The sequence below is a fragment of the Notechis scutatus genome, chromosome Z (assembly GCF_049901735.1).
Source record: "Notechis scutatus isolate UNSWTSFEM ecotype Mainland chromosome Z, rNotScu1.2, whole genome shotgun sequence".
NCBI classification, from domain to species: domain Eukaryota; kingdom Metazoa; phylum Chordata; class Lepidosauria; order Squamata; family Elapidae; genus Notechis; species Notechis scutatus.
The window spans coordinates 106640941-106656701 of NC_142025.1; the positions used below are offsets into that span (position 1 = coordinate 106640941).

A 15761-nucleotide genomic window follows, 5' to 3' on the forward strand; every position below is an offset into this window, starting at 1 on the left:
GTGGTTTGTCTAGGAAATACTGGGCATGATCCATTGCTGTTTACAAATATGAAGCCAAAGAATGTGTTAAAGAGATTGGCTTTAATGGTGTCATCATTGCAGTCTTTACCATTAGGTCCTTTTAGGGGTGGGATGGACCTTGAGTCTTGTTGTTTGTTGTTTACAAAATTGTAAAAAGCGCAGGTAGAATTGGTACGCAGAAGGTTTTCATCTTGTTTAATGTGATAATTGGTTCATTCACTCTTTATCTGGAGGCATAAATTTTTGTATCGGCTTTTGAAGTTGGCAACATGACCAGATTTGTTTTTCCACCAAAGTGATTTCTTTCCCCCCTTTTCATAGCCAATTCACAAATTAATCAATACTTTTTAAAAAGGCAATGAATTACTGACTCAGTAATACTGCTTTTTCTTCCTTTCAGATGCTGCTCATTGTGTTCCATGCCCCCAGGATCAATGTCCAAACAGCAAGCAAGATCAGTGTATCCCAAAGATTTTAACTTTCCTTTGTTACCATGAACCTATTGGGGCTGGTTTGGTTTCTTTTGCTATATCATTGGCCTTTATCACAGCTTTGGTAATGATAGTTTTTATAAAGAACTGGAAGACACCCATTGTCCGAGCTAACAATCAGAATCTCAGTTGGATCCTTTTTATCTCCTTACTACTTTCTTATCTTTGTTCCTTGCTTTTTATTCGCAAACCTACTAAAGTGTCCTGCCTCCTTCAGATAACAGCTTTTGGTATAATTTTTTCCATTGGAGTTTCTTGTGTGTTGGCAAAAACAATCATTGTCATTCTGGCTTTCGTGGCTACAAAACCAGGAAACAGGATTGCAAAATGGATAGGGCAAAAAGTGGCAAATGTCATTGTCATTTTTTGCTCCTTCATTGAAGTAGCTATTTGTGGTACTAGGTTGCTAATCTCACCTCCATTTCCACATCTAAACTTGGATTCACCAACTGGGCAAATGGCACTAGAATGCAACGAAGGCTCCATCAACATGTTCTATTATGTTCTAGGCTATCTGTCCTTTTTGGCTATCATCTTTTTCCCAAAATGTTTTATCATTATTTTCAGGCCTGATCTTAGTACCAAAAAAATGTTCACTGAAAAAAGGATCAATTAAAGCAGAAGACAAATCTTGAATTTCTTTGTTCATGTCTTTATATTTATCTTAGGACCTGTAAATTTATGCTAGCTACAAGTTATCATTGTTGTAGTTTTGTAGGAGAATGAATTAGAAAAATGGTTATACAATTTGTGCAACCATTATAAATAGGGTTTTAAAAGGTAAAGGAGTCTCTGCAGATTTTACTTATTAGTCATTGCTGACTATATTGAGTAGCGCTTATCTCAATTTCCTGCCCATTGAGCCAGCACTGTCCAAAGACATTTTTGCAGTCATGTTGCCATCATGATGTCATGGAGCACTATTACCTTCCAATTGAAGTGGTACCTATTTATCTACTTGCATTTGTATGCTTTTGAACCTCTAGGTTGGCAGAAGCTGGAGTGAGGATAGGAGATATCCTGTCACATGGAGCTTGGATTTAAAGCCAGGCTGCCCACTTTCCAACCAACAAGCCCTACAACTTAACCACTGAGCCCCTGCACATTACAAACAAGAGTTTGATTAAAATCACTACTTGTTATGGTATATTAGCCTAAAATCATTTTGGATCTGATTTGAGAAAAATGAACAAGTAAAGATGATGACATTAGAAAAATCCAATTTATAGAAGTAAATGAAAGAATCTAGATAATAGAAATAAGAGACATGCAGAAGAAAACTATAAAGTTGAAGAGATGATAAATAAGAAATTTAAAATGTACTTTGTCTTTCATAATCACACCTAATATCATCTTAAAATGGAGAATTTGCCCTAGATAACAGTTTTATTTGGGATGGTAAAATACCATCAGAATATCGTTAGGAAGCTATCATAGAGGCAGGCTGAATGTGGCCCCAGTATTCAAATTCAAGAAAGAGTTTATTATTTTTAAAGGATTTTATAATTGATTTTTAAAATTCACTTATTCTAGTTCAGTTTCAGTTTCAGATTTCATGGGACAAATATCAGCCTTTATTACTCCTTGAAGTATGGTATACTTCAAATCTCACTTCCAAAGTCGCTAACAGACTTGTTCAGAGATCAGAAAACTATTTCACTGACAAAATGTATCATTTGGTAATATTTATTTATTTATTTATTGGCAGTAGTGTGAATAGCCTTGATATATGATACTGGATACTACAGATTTAAAGTGGACTTTCCACTGTATGGCGTATGGCCCCAAGAGACACAACTCAAAGGCAAAGTGTGTCAAAATAATTTATATTGATAACGATCAAGTACAAAATTAAATGACTCACCAATTTTAAATAAAAAATAATAGGTCCCATATGATTTATCTAATTTGATGATGCTTTCTTTGGTTTCTGTGAAACTTCTTCTATGGAGTCATTTCAGGGGAAATAGCAATATAAATCCATTGAGGAGGTTGAGCAAGAAAACAATTGACTTTTGGGATTCTTTCCAATGATAACAAAAGAAAACATGAAAATATTTTAAACCCTTGTAGAATTCTTTGAACATGGCATTTCAATATAACCTGGCATTATGATGTCATAAATATTATTCATTAAAATTAGATTTTAGTTACAAACTGCAATATACAAAAAGATGGCTTTGACCTAGGAATCATGAAAAAAAATCTACTTGCTGTATTGGAAAAGTGTAAGTTTGTTTGTATATTTCTATCTTGCTATCTCTATAACATCACCATTTCTTTTTATAAAGAAAGAAGTATGAATAATAATTAGATAAATTGTTAGATTTGGAAATTATCAAAGAGAAGTGCAAGTGCATTTCAATACTTTGATAGTAGTCTTGGTTTTTTAGGTCACTGAATACAAGTTTAGAAAATTTCAGCTACATATGTTTCATATTTCATATACATGTGTTATTCCAAAATTGCGTGTTCAACAATATTAACACTTGGTCCACTCTAATACAAGTAATCATTAATAATAGTATTAGACAATACTAGAAGGGATACTTAAGGAAAATTTGAATTTTCTTTTTATTATTTTAAAGCTTGGTTTGGATGGAAAGAGATTAAAATAATAAGTTAGAATTAGTAAAATATGTATTATTTCATTTTTTCCAATTCCTGCTACATTATAGAAATAGATTTAAAAACAAAATATTTTATACGTCATAATTTATTATTGGTCTCAATTAATTCTACAAAGTAGTGGATACAAATATTTCAAAGTGCCTTACAAGCTAAATTGTAAAGCAATACACACACACACACACACACATACATACACACAAACACACTAACAAGCAATAACAAATACATACATTTGTCTGTTTGTATGCAACAACTTTTTGTCTATTGTTTGAATATTTAGTGACTGAAAACTAAAAACTTGAATGAGGACATCAAACTGTAGTAAAGTATAACTAGGAAAACCATCTTAGAATGGAGAATTTGCCCTAGATAACAGTTTTATTTTGGATGGTATCTTTAGGAAGCTATCATAGATGCAGGCTGAATGTGGCCCCGGTATTCAAATTCAAGAAAGAGTTTATTATTTTTAAAGGATTTTATAATTGTGATTTCATGTAGGTGAAATCAAACTTAGGGAAAACCTACCAACATAATGAAAAATGATCTGTTTCAAGTATAGAATATATAACATAGAATCATAGAGCTGAAAGGTATCACAGAGGTCTCCGAGATTAAAAGCCTGAATCCAATTAGTATGTTTTCCCCAATTTCAGCAAAGACAAATAGAGAATAAATGGAAAATACCAATGAAGGAGCCCAAAATGAAACAAAAGTTATGGAATTCATTCTTCTTGGCTTCCCTGGATCTCATTATCTAAAAATATTCATTTTTACAATCTTTCTTATCATGTACACTCTAACAGTTTTAGGAAATGTTGCCATTATCATGATTGTAACTGCAAATCAACGTCTCCATACTCCCATGTACTTCTTCCTTAGCAATCTTTCTTTTCTTGAAATTTGGTATACAACAGCCTGTGTACCAAAGACACTTGTCACCATACTTGGATGGAATAGAACTATTTCTTTCATTGGGTGCATTATGCAGATGTACTTTGTTTTTGCCTTGGGTTGCACAGAATACTTTCTGCTATCCGTCATGGCTTATGACCGATATTTGGCCATATGTTACCCACTGCAATACACTACTATCATGAACTTCCATTTCTCCAGCATGCTAGCAGCTAGCTCTTGGCTCTGTGGATTCATCATTATTTCCATACCAGCTTTTCTGATCTCAAGGTTAACCTTCTGTGGACCCAATGTGATTAACCATTTCTACTGCAATATTGATTCCTGGATAATTCTGGCCTGCAGCAGTACGTATAATGTTGAAATTGCAATGTTTGTTATAGCTATCTTTGTTATACTGGGATCCTGTACGATAACTCTACTTTCCTACATTTATATCATCTCTACCATCCTTCGTATTCCTTCAGCAAAAGGGCAGCAAAAAGCATTTTCTACATGTTCCTCCCATCTTGCTGTTGTTATTATTTGGTATGGTTCCACTATTTTTCTCTTTGTTAAGCTTTCTAAATCGACTTCTTTAGAAATGACCAAATTGGTGAACATTTTGAACACAATTTTAACTCCCTTCCTGAATCCCTTTATTTACACACTAAGGAACAAAGTAGTAAAGGAGGCATTTAGACATTCATTGCATTGGAATGGTTAATTATTTGTAACCAACAAATAAATATTAAAAAGAATGTCTATTTGTTGCTCACAAAAAATAAGTTTTAGTATGAACAGTTTCTAAAGAAAATCTATTGTTTGTTCTTGAAAATATATTTATAAGTTTGTATATTTATGAAACTTCACTAAGATATCCAAAGAAACAATGAACACTCAAGCATTGGTATTCTTGTAGTTACATTGAAAAAAATGAAGACATTTTCTATTGTTTAATCTCTAATTCTTTAATAGTGTTTAACATGCTGTTTCATCTGTGCCAATTTATGGACATCTGTGTGTGTGAGAGAGAATTTTCAGAGCATTAACATTTTGTTCTTTCATTTTCAGTTTTTTCCCCATTTCATTTGCATTCTTTCACTTTTCTTTCTTTCACCTTCCCAATTGACATACTGCATGGTGATTAAGCCAATTTAGTAGTGGTTCAATACAGAAGGATATACATGGAAAATTACTTAAAGAAAAAAGTAATATGTAAAGGTACAGAAAATAACATAAAATTAATCTAAGGAATTATACAGTACTTTGAAGTGATAAAGCAAGGGGACATTTAGAGAAGAAATAAATGTACTTGTCTCCATTCAGCTTTCCTTCAATCTTGACCAGTCTCCCAGTCCCTGCTGCTGAAAAATATACCCACAGCATGATGCTGCCACCCCTAGGTTTCACTGTTGGGATCATATTGGGCAGACTAGAGAACCTTGTTGTTGCAGTCTGAGGGTCCTTTGGGTGCTTTTTTGCTCCAAGGAGGTTTGTATGTGTTTTGCACTTAGGAGAAGCTTCCATCTAGCCACTCTACATAAAGCCCAAATCAGTAAAGCATTGCAGTAATGGTTGTCTTTCTGGAACTCTGTCCCATCTCCACTCTCTGGAGCACAATAAGAGTGACCATTGGGTTCTTGGTCACTTCTCTTACTAAAGCCTTTCTCAGGCTTACTCAAGTTTGACCAGGTGACCAGCTCTTGGAAGAATCTTGATTTGCCAAATTTCTTCCATTTGTGAACAATGGTGCCCAGTGTGGTTCAGTGCAGCAGAAATTTTATTTAGCTTTTCCCAAATCTGTGCCCTGAAATAATCATGTGCTCTGCAAGGAGCTCTGCAAGGAGTTCCTTTAACTCCATGGCTTTTGCCCTGCCACAGTATGCATTGTCAACAAGGGAGATGTGTGCCTTTCCAAATATATGTCCAATCAATTTAATTTATCACATGTAGACTTCATTCAACGTGTAGAAACATGTCAACAGTGATTAAATTTCAAGGGTTGTTGTAAAGGGTTTGAAAATTTATGGCAATGTGATATCAGTTTTTTTTTTCTTTTAAATAAATTTACAGATCTTTCTAAAATTTTATTTTCACTTTGTCATTATGTCATACTGAATAAAAATTAATGAGCATAACAAAATTGACAAAAATGAAGTGGTCTGAATACTTTCTCAATACACTGTATAACAAAAATGAGTTTGTTCTGGTTCTCAAAGAGAAAAATTTATTGGGAAATGTTTCTGTATGCAACTGTTTGAAATGATCAGTAAATGTACAAGTGCACCATAATTTATCACTGTTAGGGATATACACCCTAGCAGAACCTGCACGGCAGTCAGGCAGGCAGGCAAATATGTGAGACAAACGTTTTTGTAGCTTACACTCAGTAAAACAGATACACTGTGCTAGTTAAATAGTTTATTCCAGTAAGATTTTTAGCATAGTCAAACAGTCCATATATCATTCACAAATTCAGTCCATCCGGGGATTAATCAGTTGCAAAGTCCAGTGTCGAAAAAGAGGTCAGTAAACTTACAAATATCAGTCCAGTAATATATCTCCTCGCAGTAGAGATATGAAGAAGTCAAACCTCCTTTCCTTTCCATGTAGACTTCATTCAACGTGTAGAAACATGTCAACAGTGATTAAGAGAATTGGGAGGCACCTGAGCTAAATTTCAAGGGTTGTTGTAAAGGGTTTGAAAATTTATGGCAATGTGATATCAGTTTTTTTCTTTTAAATAAATTTACAGATCTTTCTAAAATTTTATTTTCACTTTGTCATTATGTCATACTGAATAAAAATTAATGAGCATAACAAAATTGACAAAAATGAAGTGGTCTGAATACTTCCTCAATGCACTGTATAACAAAAATGAGTTTGTTCTGGTTCTCAAAGAGAAAAATTTATTTGAAAATGTTTCTGTATGCAACTGTTTGAAATGATCAGTAAATGTACAAGTGCACCATAATTTATCACTACATGCCAATAATTCTTTGAAAGCCAAGTAAAAAAGAGGAAGGAAGGGTCCCAATTGCATGGTTGCAGCTGCCATCTTGACTGCCCTTATGTGTGTGGTTAGCTGCCCATCATAGCACCTTGAGATGAGCAGTCATATATATAAATAAATTAAATGCATACATAAATTTCCCTGCCAGCAACTTTTTACATTCTAGGAGAATACTGTAAAGCCTCTCAGTCAAGAAAATTTACTTGAGATAAATCCAATCAGAGAATTACCTCCCAATTGTTAAGTTTGGATCCTCAACAAGGTCTTGATTATTTAGCTTGTATTTTATTTTCTGATTTATTTTTTTTGCCAATATGTAAGACGGAGCACTTATTTGTTGAGATTTGAAGTTGCCATTTGATTGACCATTCTGATACATAGTCAAGGTCTTTTTGGAGGGTAGTATTATTGTCTGTGGTGTTGAGTAGCTTTACATCATCAGCGAAGAGAACGCAGTTGCTCTTAATATGATCATATGCTCTTAATATGATATGGTCATTTATGTAGAGTATGAAGAGAATTGGTCCTAGAACACTGCCTTGGGGAACACCACTGTCGACAGATATAATTATATAATATTATATAATTATTATTATATAATATAATATTATTATATAATATTATATAATTATTATTATATAAGAGCTATAATTGCTAGTGTCAATTTCTGAACTGATTAAAATTAAGTGAATGGAGTTTCAGTAAGAAAAAAAAAGGACAAATACTTAACCATGTTCCATTTTTGTTCTGAGAACTCCCACATTTTGCCTTTCTTTGTCTTATCTCACAAGATATATTTATAGCCCTGTAAACCTTCCAAACTATAAAGATGGACCATTCTGCAATATATATATATTTTTTTGGGGGAGGAGGTTGTTAACAAATTAAAAATTACTGGCTTTAAAACAAGCCTGTTATTTTATTTGATTTGATATGAGACTATGGGTTTGCCAAATCTCCAATAATTTTTCCCCAGGTAATTAATCAGAGATTCTTCTATTATTAAGCCATAATTTGTATAAATAATAGCAAATATTTTTTCTATAGATCTTCATTATAATGAGCAGGATGATATTGACTCTGATAAATTTTTAACAATTTGAATATCCAGGATTAAAAAACAACAACACTGCTAATACTTGCCTTATTCTCACCATTTTTATTGTCCAGCCTTCTAGAGAGCTGGATCAAGGTGACCTTTTGCCAACAGCTATGCTGAACTACAACTTTTATCCATTAGCATAAAGTTCTATAAATTGCAATCCAACCCTTTGGAGGATATCGGTGCTAGAGAGGCATAACAATTAGCTATTTTTTTTTTATAAAAGACACAATATTATGTGTTGTAATGGCTATATCCAGCCCACTAGTATTAAAAGTTCTACTAGTGTGCAGTATTACTAGTGTGCAGTATTAAAAGTTCTACTAGTGTGCAGCAGCAGCCAAAAAGCTAATGCAATCCTAAATTGTATTAACAGAGGGATACAATCAAGATCAAGGGAAGTAATAATACCACACAAAAAAATGGAATAGCTTGCCCTCGGAAGTTGTGGGAGCACCATCACTTGAGACTTTCAAGAAGAGATTGGACTGCCATTTGTCAGAAATGGTGTAGGGTCTCCCTCTTGGGCATTGGACTAGATGACCTACATGGTCCCTTCCAACTCTGATTATCTGTTAATCTGTTACTATTTGATATAAACACAAATACCACAGCCAAGAATTCATAATACTATCATACCAATCTTCTGGAAAAAAAGTTTTGCATTAGGCTGATTATACTAGTATCTGTAGAAGGAAGGACCACAATATTCTAAACTTCAAAGTAATAAAAAAAACTAGGATGACTAAAAAGAAAGAAAAATAAATTTTATGGAATTATAATTAAAAACTAAAATAATATAATTTGCAAAAATACTAATTGAATATTAAAAAGAAGTTAAAAACTAAGAAGATGGATTTTGCCATTATATTAATATGCAATAATAATTGAATTGAATTGAAGGAAGATGCAGTACATTTGGTGTGCTGGGGAAAAAAGAAAGGAAGACAAGAATTAAAATAGATTGGATCTAGCTGTGCAATGCCCTGCATCCCCCAAAGCTTTTTAAAAAATAAAATAAATTTCCAATATGCTCATCTAAGAAAAGTTTCAGGGTCACCTCCTCTCAGTCATTTGACCCAACATAAAACTTGTATTAAGGAAATGGAATGAATTCCAGAACCCATCTTTTGCAAGGTTTTTTTTTTTCTTGTTTTGGTAGGATAGGGATAATCATGTAAAAATACTTTGATGTGAGTTAAATGATTTATATGTCAGGCACACCACTTGTATAGGTATTCTTGCATAATTAATGATTTTCTCTGGTTTCCAGAGATTTTGTGATTATTAACATTCAAAGGTTTTCAGCAAATGTACTAATTCCATACACACATTAAAACTGTGAGAATAAATAAATAAAACACACATTTAACTTTAATTAAAGGATTGGACCATGCTTCAACATTCAGGTATCAGGTTTCCTCCACTTCCACTGGTATTTCCTTAAACATTGTTTCTTGATCCACCGTGTTATTGATACAGGTACAATAGGAGTTTTTACAGGTATGTTTCCTCAGAGCTTCTTTGACATCTTTGTTTCTCAGACTGTAAATCATTGGGTTCATCATGGGGGTAATCACAGTGTATAGTAAAGAGAAGAGTTTATTGAGCACTGGAGACTGTTTGGCTGAAGGGGCTGCATAAATGGTACCTGGAGTGCTATAAAATAATGTCACCAAATGAGATGAGAAGAACATGTTGAAAATGCTTTCTGTTTCCCCTGGGCAGAAGGGATTTTAAGAATAGTAGAAATAATATTGACATAAGAGGCTACAGTGAGAAGAAAGGGGCCTATAGTCACCATTGATGCTAAAATGAAGGTTGTTATCTCTGAAACATAAGGGTTAGAACAGGAAAGCTTTGTAACAGGAGTTAAGTCACAGAAAAAATGATCAATTTTATTGGAGGCACAAAATGGAAAACTGAAAGTAAGTACAATGGGGGCAATGGAAGTCAGGAATCCACTTATCCAGGAACCAGCTGCCATCTGAAGACAGATTTTGATGTTCATGATAGTTGTATAACGAAGTGGATTGCAGATAGCTAAATAACGGTCATAGGACATCACTGCTAAAAGGTAACATTCAATTACTGCCATAGACCCAAAGAAATAAAATTGAGCAATGCAAGCAGAGAAGGAAATAGTTTCATGCATTGTTAAGAGTGTTCTTAGCATCTCTGGAATAATAGAAGTTGTGTACCAGATTTCAAGGAAGGAGACATTTCCTAGAAAAAAATACATGGGGGCCTCAATTAGTTGATACAGCAAGCAAAATGAGGATGTTACCAGATAAAGTTATTATGTATATAGCCAAGAATATCATAAAAAGAATAATTTGTAGGCCATAAAGATTCCCAAATCCTAGGAGTATAAATTCCGTGATGGAAGTTTCATTCCTCTGTTGTTCAGCAAACATCTATTATAAAAATATATATTAAAAATAATTAAAGAGTTAAATCAGGTGAGGCTGGAATAAAATGTCAACTGAAGTAATTTAATAACTAAGTAACCATGAAGGCAAATAAATAAACAAATAAATAAATTCAGCAATTAAAGTCAGACTATTCCAAGATGTTGTTCACAAAACCTAGCTAGGCAGACAATTTGGATGAATGAAACCCTCCTTGGGAGGAAGAGCTAAAGACCTATTTTCAAGGCCACATTAGAAGCATCTGGTAGATAAGGTTGCTCAGATCCATATTGTGATGGATTTCAGTTGTGCGGATCATATGGAGTTGAATAAGGCACAATCTGACTGTATTATATTGTTTCTTTTGAAAAGAGTTTGAACTTGTTGGTTTCGGGGAAATAAACAAAGTTCTTGAAACTATGAAAATTGGACTATCTGTGCATTAGATACATGTCCCTCTTGGCTGGTCAAGATTGCCCAGGAAGTCATTTGAATTTAGGTAGAGGTTGATTCATCATTGAATGAGTCGATAGTGTCATCTCCTCTCCTCAAGAAACCATCACTACACTTAACAATATTAGACAATTTTCCCCCTCTTTCCAAACTTCCTTTTTTAGGGAAAGTTGTGGAGAAGATAGTTGGGCTGAAATTTCAGAAGGTTCTGGAAGATACCTATTATACAGAGACTATTTCAATCAGAATTCAGATATAGAGAAAATAATAAGGGAACATTGATTGCAATTGTAAAAGATCTCTGGGGGAGTTAGAATGATGGTTGTGTATTTATCCTGCCCCTCCATGATCTTAAAGTGCAATGTATTATTAGAAAGTTCTTGGAACTGTGTATGTGTAGGAGGGGGAGTGATTCTGCCAAGATAACGATCAGGAATAGAAGAGGGAAGGGCCTGAGCAAAAGAAACTAAAAAAGATCCACCCAAAGTATCAGGTGATAAAAAGATATGACAGATTTATATTTTCAGATTGGCCAGACTCTGATAATATAACTTTATAATAAAATACAATTAGCTCACGTTGGCATGTTTTCAGCCTTGGGAGGCTAACATAAGTATTTCAAATTTGGAAATTCAAACCTCCTGTCTTCTCTTTTTAGCACTTGATTAGTTAGGGTGGACCCTTTCTAAGTACTTTCTCTGCCCATTTCTCCTCCCTCCTTTATTTGATCATGACATAGATAGCAACTTTTCCTCTGTCTTCCAAGGTAATTCCTAATATTCCATTAAAGGAGAATATTTGTAGCTCAAGGTTGAAATGAGGGTTTCTTGGTGCTCTATGGATTTGGTTATTTTCTTGCAGATGTTTCATTACTCAAACTAGGTAACATTATCAGTGCTAGTAAAGAGTATATAGTCAAAGAACTTCTAAGATCACCCTCAACCAATACTGATAGGGCAAGCCACTAGGAAATAAACTGAGAAAAAACTCCACTCCTTACTAGCACTGGTGATGCTACCTAATTTGGTTAATGAACTGTCTTCAAGAAAACAACCAAATTCAAAGAACACTAAAGACTTCTAATGGCAACTAAAAGTATCATTATTCATAGTTTTCTTTTGGATAAATTCAGGGACAGAAATGAGACTCACAGCAGTGGTATTCTTCTTTGATTCATTATATTGATGAGCAGAAATCAAGTTCTAGGTCTCTATCAGGCCCTGAGGGGGAGAAAGCACCCAGAGGAAAGAACTTTGATTGCTTCATAAACTTTTTCTAAAAAGTAATACTTTATGAAGTATGATTACCATAGCATGAAATTACAGCTGCTGCTCCAAACTTGGAATAAGTAGGACTGGGTTATGAATAAATTCTTATAGTGCTCTGAAAAGTTAAGAATTAGCAAATGTAATAGTACTGGCTATTAGCAAATGTGTGTTTGAGAAACTAACTTATCAAGAGTCATAACTTTGAATCTCTGTTTGTGACTCTGCTAGTTCCAGTCTGGCCTCCTCTAAGAAAAATTACTGGGTTGTTTTTGGACAGTGATCTTTCATGAGTGCGTGTCTTACAGATGATTGTTTTATTTATTTTTATTTATTTATTTTGATTTGTCAATCGCTTACAAGATAATATATATAAATATATACATAGTTATGAATACATGAAATAGGTACATATAAGAAAAATAAAAGAAACAATAGGACAGGGACGATAGGCATATTGGTGCGCTTATGCACGCCCCCTACAGACCTCTTAGGAAAGGGGTGAAGTCAATAGTCTAAGGTTAAAGTTTTTGGGGTTTGGGGAAGAAACCACAGAGTCAGGTAGAGTATTCCAGACATTGATCACTCTGTTGCTGAAGTCGTATTTCCGACTATCAAGTTTGGTATGGTTAACCTTGAGTTTGGATCTATTGTGTGCTCTTGTGTTGTTATGGTTGAAGCTGAAGTATTCATTGACAGGTAGGACATTGCAATGTATGATTTTATATACCATACTTAGATCAGACAAAAGACGGTGTAATTCAAGGTTTTCTAGGTCTAGAATTTCAAGTCTGGTGGCATAAGATATTCTACAACGAGTAGAGGAGTGGAAAAATCTTCTTGTGAAATATTTCTGGACTTTCTCAACTGTTAATATCAGATATGTAATGTGGGTTCCAGACTGATGAGCTGTTCGGGTATTGGTCTAGCAAATGTTTTGTATGCTCTAGTTAGTAGTGTGATATTACCAGAGAAAAAGCTACGTAGGATTAGGTTAACAACTCTTAATGCATTTTTGGCTATGTAGTTACAGTGGGCATTAGCACTTAGATCATTAGAGATGATTATTCCAAGGTCCTTTACAGAGCTTGGATCATCAACAAGGTCTTGACTATTCAGCTTGTATTTTATTTTCTGATTTTTTTTGCCAATATGTAAGACAGAGCATTTATTTGTTGAGATTTGAAGTTGCCACTTGTTTGACCATTCTGATACATAATCAAGATCTTTTTGAAGGGAAGCAGTATTGTCTGTGGTATTGAACAGCTTTACATCATCAGTGAAGAGAACGCAATTGCTCTTGATATGATCACAGAGGTCATTTATGTAGAGTATGAAAAGAATTGGTTTTAGAACACTGCCTTGGGGGACACCACTATTGACAGGTACAGAATTTGATAGGACACTCCCAATTTTGACCATTTGTTGTCTGTTTTACAGGAATGCTTCTATCCAGTTTTGCAGTTATCCAGAAATACCGTAAGATTTTATTTTTAGGAGTAGTTTGTTGTGTACCACTGAATCAAAGGCTTTACAGAAGTCTATGTAGATTGCGTCTATTGTTTTGCCCTGATCAAGTTGTGTAGTCCATATGTTTTTGCAGTGTAAGAGTTGCAGATTAGAGGATATTTTTTTCCTAAAACCAAATTGTTTATTGGAGAGTAGGTTGTTTGTCTCTAAGTGGAGGATAATGGATTGGTTAATAATTGGTTAATAATTGTTGGGAAATGAATTGAAGAGGAAGTCTTACACTACATTATTTCAATCTCTTCTGTCTTCCTTTATATGGGAAAGAGGAGAATAAGATGACCAGTAGAAAAGTTGATGGACTCAATAATGGGTGTATCACTCAATAACCAAAATGACTAGGTTGGGAATAGATCATCCCAGAGAAGGTCTAACTATTTATGGTTGCTAAAAACCAACACCAACAGTTTATAATTAATTATTCAGAGTATATATGCAAAGTACACAGCAAAACACATACAACAGTAATGCATTGGAACCAGATTGCACCAGCACATGGGAGACGATTATTAATTTTTCTAGAATTTAGCAAGCAGAGATGACCTCCAATGCCTAGTGCACAATCAGCTGTTCTGCAGCTAGTGATGTAGGCCGTGGGACCATCAGTAGGCCATGGGAGCCAGTTCTTAAACATTTACCAGGACATTATATATACACTAGTCTAGGCTCCAAAAGGATTATTCTACAATGATTTTCAACAAGAGTAGAAACAACAACATAAATAGAGCTGAAATTCAGGAATATCCTAAGGTTTAATTGAATGTAAATCAAAGATGGGGAATACATAGACTATGAGCAGGCTATGCCTGCTTCCTAGATGTGGTACTAGTGCATTTCCTCATTTGCCAGTGAAAATTTCATTTGCTGCAGAACTTTTGCAGAATAATATTTTAAAAAAATTGATTCCTCTATCTCCCAGACCAAAATGACACTGGTCTTATAAAACCTTTCAAATACTATTAATTTCTCTTTTAATACATCTTTAAAAGGGTAGACAATATATATCTTATTTCTGATAACAAATAATATTTTAATTGCCATTCTAAAATTACAGATAGTTCTTGACTTACAAATTGAGCACAAAATTTATGTTGCTAAATGAGTCATTTGTTAAGTGAATTTTGCCTCATTTTATGAATGTTCTTGCTAAAGGTTGTTAAATTAACCATTGGATGGATGTTAAATGAATCTGGCTTCCCCATTGATTTTGCTTGTCGGAAGGTCGCAAAATCTGATCATATGACCCTGGGACACCAAAACAGTCATAGATATGAATCAGATGTCAAGCATCTGAATTTTGATCAAATTACCATAGTAAGTGGTCATAAGTGTGAAAAACATAAGTGTGAAAAATGGTCATAAGCGATTTTTTTGTGCCATTGTAACTTAGAACAATCACTAAATGAACTTTTGTAAATCAAAGACTACCTGTAGTTTTTTTAAAAATATATTCTTTTAATTAGAATTAATATTTCATCATTTTGTGTGACATACATTTACTAACATTGTAACCCACTATTGATCTCTGTAAAAGTAATGCAGTGTTTAATTCAATCTGAATGAAAATCTCTGGAAAAAGTTAGAGTATTCTACCGTTCATAAGGGATTTTTATGTTTAATCAGAATGCTTCATGTTATCATTACAATAAAAGTGAATTTTGATGGCCATGGAAACCAATTGCATTGACAAAGAAAGAAAAGCTCATCAATGTAGATGTTGTGACAATTTGACATACAACTCACTATGCTGCCGCTGAATTACCGTGTTTCTCACAAAATAAGGCCGGGCCTTTTTTTTTTTGACCCCCGAAAAAACGGCTAGGCCGTCTTTTTGGGGGGTGACTTAATTCCCCCCCCTTGCATCCTCGGGTGGGCAGGCGGCAACAGTTTGGATGTTGACCTCGCCATTGGTGGGGCACTTCCTATTGGGACACCTTCCGTCATCGTTGCTTT

General features: G+C 34.2%; 2 protein-coding genes across 2 annotated transcripts; one reads left to right on the forward strand and one right to left on the reverse strand.

The window, feature by feature from the left end:
* The first annotated feature begins 3816 nt into the window (after positions 1-3816).
* On the forward strand, positions 3817-7411 carry LOC113429153 (olfactory receptor 6F1-like). The gene is made up of 2 exons (XM_087945956.1): positions 3817-4751; positions 7366-7411. Exons 1-2 carry the CDS (start codon positions 3817-3819, stop codon positions 7409-7411), a joined length of 981 nt encoding a protein of 326 aa, XP_087802082.1.
* Positions 7412-9564: 2153 nt separating this feature from the next.
* Positions 9565-10569, reverse strand: LOC113424071 (olfactory receptor 11L1-like). The gene is given in 3 exon segments (XM_087945958.1): positions 9565-9833; positions 9836-10404; positions 10406-10569. Coding segments are annotated over 3 exon segments (1002 nt in total).
* Between the last annotated feature and the right edge of the window lie 5192 nt (positions 10570-15761).

Bases quoted from the DNA above. Each gene is read 5' to 3' on its own strand.
- LOC113429153 (XM_087945956.1), top strand. From the start codon at position 3,817: ATGGAAAATACCAATGAAGGAGCCCAAAATGAAACAAAAGTTATGGAA. The intron at 4,752-7,365 runs GAATGGTTAATT...TTTTTGCCAATA, and splicing joins TTTAGACATTCATTGCATTG to TGTAAGACGGAGCACTTATT.